Genomic DNA, 2,967 nt, shown 5'->3' with positions numbered 1-2,967 from the left:
TGTCTTTAACAAATGAAAAAAAATTAGAAATTAAATTTTGCTATTTTTTATATATTTTATAAATAATATCTAAATATTTATACAAAAAATTTAGATTAAATATATAAGTGGTTTGATAAATATTAAATTTTTTGACACTTATAAATTATTTATAATACAACTCTTCTCCAATGGTTTAACAATTAATATTCCACATATGTTTCACAAAATATTAAAGGACACCGCTAAAAATTTCATTTCTAATCACACTTCCATGTCCATGCATATATGTTCCAGTAGCATAAAGAAATACAACAAAATAATTTTTACGACAATGTTTTCTTAAAGACATATATCTCTTAGACACACAGCTTACAACATTACTGCAAAATATAAATAAATACTCCCTTCATCTCTTTTTGATATAGAAGAAATTGGCATTACTAAAACGACAATTAAAATTTTAAAATGAATTGTAAAATTTATTAATCTTATTTGTTTCTTCCTCTAATTCCTTAATCTATAGTGTTGGGATGAAAATAAAAAAGATTATTATTATTCTGTATGATTTCACCAAATTTATACTTAAGTTCATATACTTTAAAAAATTTTAATTAAGTCTCTATATCAATTTTAAATTTATAATCACATTTTTACTATTTTAAAAATATTTGTTACGGCCCAGCCCAGCTAGGCATGGAGGCCGATCCGACCCGACCTGGAGACCTACCGACCCGTTTGGACGGGTCATCGTACCCGCTTGTCTGGCGACCCGGCCACGTACCCTCCATGCCAGCTGCATAACAGCTGGGGAGAAGAAAACTTCCTGGAAGGAGGCCTTCTCCTATGGGGTCCACTTTTCTGATAAGGTATATAAGGGGAGGGTCATACCCCTCCCCCAAGGTACGTCACACATATCACCTTGCCCACTTTTCGCCTGCACATCTGACTGACTAGAGCGTCGGAGTGTCTTTGCAGGTGGCACCCCCTTCTCTCCACACTAAGATCTCGGGACGTCGGCTGCTCCAACTCCAACCCCGCAACCCGGAACCAGGCGATACCCCACCTTACCAACCAAAGGATATCCCCGAACAGTCCGGTACCCGAGCTACCGAACATTGGCGCCGTCTGTGGGGACTCGCCTAAATGGACGTCGTACTGGGTCCTGGAGAACCAGGCCGCGGGGCCGAGCCTAGAGGGGAAGCCTCCGTGGCTTCCTCCCGGGAGCGCACGAGGTCCCCTCCATGACAACCCGAGCCGTCTTCACGATCTCAAGAGAGGCGCCCCTTTGGGGGAACAGGCAGCAATAGCGCCAGAATAATGCAGGAACTGCGTCACAGGATGCAGAACCTGGAACGCCAGCTGGCAGATCAGGAACATCGTCAACGAACTCTAGAACCAAGCTATTCCCGTTCTCCCGTGTCACGAGGAATAACTCCTCAGAGAAGTCACTCCCGGCGAACGCCTAGCCCACGATCTGAAACTAAAAGTGCTAGGGAATAAGAAGAACGCCCAAGAAGACGTCGTGACCCCGTGATATACACCCGGCCTGAAAGAAGACGCACCGCGGAGCAGGATCGGGAAGACGGCGGAGAAAGGCCGAGGAGAACGCGGCGACCTGTGATAATGGGCGCAACCCTGTTTCATCGTTCCATCCTCGAGGTCCGGCTACCAAAGCACTTTGATAAGCCGACAGACATGAGGTACGACGGAACCCAAGACCCCCAGGAGCATCTTACGACCTTCGAGGCCAGAATGAACTTGGAGGGAGTAGGCGACGAAGTAAGGTGTCACGCGTTCCCGGTCACTCTGGCAGGACCTGCAATACGGTGGTTTAACAGCCTCCCGCAGGGCTCTGTTGCCAGTTTTTCGGACATTAGCTGCGCTTTCTTGTCCCAATTCACTACCAGAATTGCGAAGGCGAAACACCTGATAAACTTACTCGGGATAACACAAAGGCCCGGTGAGCCAACCAGAAAATACTTGGACCAGTTCAACGATGAATGTTTGGAGATCGACGGGCTAACTGACTCGGTGGCTAGCTTGTGTTTGACGAATGGACTCCTAAACGAGGATTTCAGGAAGCACCTCACCACGAAACCGGTATGGACGATGCAAGAGATCCAAAGTGTGGCCAGGAAATATATTAACGATGAAGAAGTCAGCCAAGTCGTGGCAGCCAACAAACGGCAGCCGGCCTACAACCAACCCCGGCAGCACGGTGGTGGGGAAAGGCCGAAGGAGCACGCCAGAGACGGCGGGTCGAGCAAGACATCCAGGCCGTTTCCCCGAGTCGGAAAATTCACCAACTACACCCCCCTCATCGTTCCCATCGTAGAGGTTTATCAGCAAATAGTTGAGAAAGGAATTCTATCGAAGCCTCGACCTCTCAAGGACAGAACCGGGGGAACAAGAGCCTCTATTGTGATTATCATAAGGGCTATGGACACAAGACACAAGACTCTTTCGACCTGAAGGACGCGCTGGAACAAGCGATCCGGGACGGAAAGCTGGCTGAATTCTCCCACCTCATCAGGGGGCCGAGGAGACGAGATCGCGACCACGAGGGAGAAGACAAGACCCGTGCAGTGAAGCGACGTCAGGAGCCAGAGGACAACGAGCACGGCCTTACCAAAGTAAACGTGGTAATAGCAAGAGACGCGGCTCCAAAGTCAAGGTCGGCACACAAGAAGGACGCCAAAGACTTGGCGGTCTCCTTCTCTTCCGTGTGAAGCTCCAAAAGGGTTCCGCCCATCTCGTTCGGTCCGGAAGACCAATGGTTCGACGAGGTCGCGGAAAACCCTCCCATGGTCATCACGGCCAGAGTGCGAACCGGCCTTATCAAGCGGATCCTCGTAGACACCGGCGCTGACTCGGATATCATGTTCCGTAATGTGTTCGATGCCTTGGTCCTCCGGGATGCTGACTTGAGGACTCACCAGCACGGCGTAGTAGGTTTGGACGACCACTTTATCAAGCCCGACGGGA

At 48.3% G+C, this 2,967-nt stretch overlaps 1 protein-coding gene across 1 annotated transcript; it reads left to right on the top strand.

Annotated features, from left to right (window-relative positions):
- On the top strand, positions 1,606-2,454 carry LOC107606813. Its single transcript, XM_016308829.1, has one exon. The coding sequence runs from the start codon at positions 1,606-1,608 to the stop codon at positions 2,452-2,454; it is 849 nt and encodes a 282-aa protein (XP_016164315.1).

Source organism: Arachis ipaensis, chromosome B07, assembly GCF_000816755.2.
Source record: "Arachis ipaensis cultivar K30076 chromosome B07, Araip1.1, whole genome shotgun sequence".
NCBI lineage: Eukaryota > Viridiplantae > Streptophyta > Magnoliopsida > Fabales > Fabaceae > Arachis > Arachis ipaensis.
Note: the sequence above shows the minus strand (reverse complement) of the source record. Positions and strands in the feature narration are given on the sequence as shown.

What these genes read in the sequence shown, in the direction of transcription:
- LOC107606813 (XM_016308829.1), top strand. Translation starts at nt 1,606, where the DNA reads ATGGGCGCAACCCTGTTTCATCGTTCCATCCTCGAGGTCCGGCTACCA.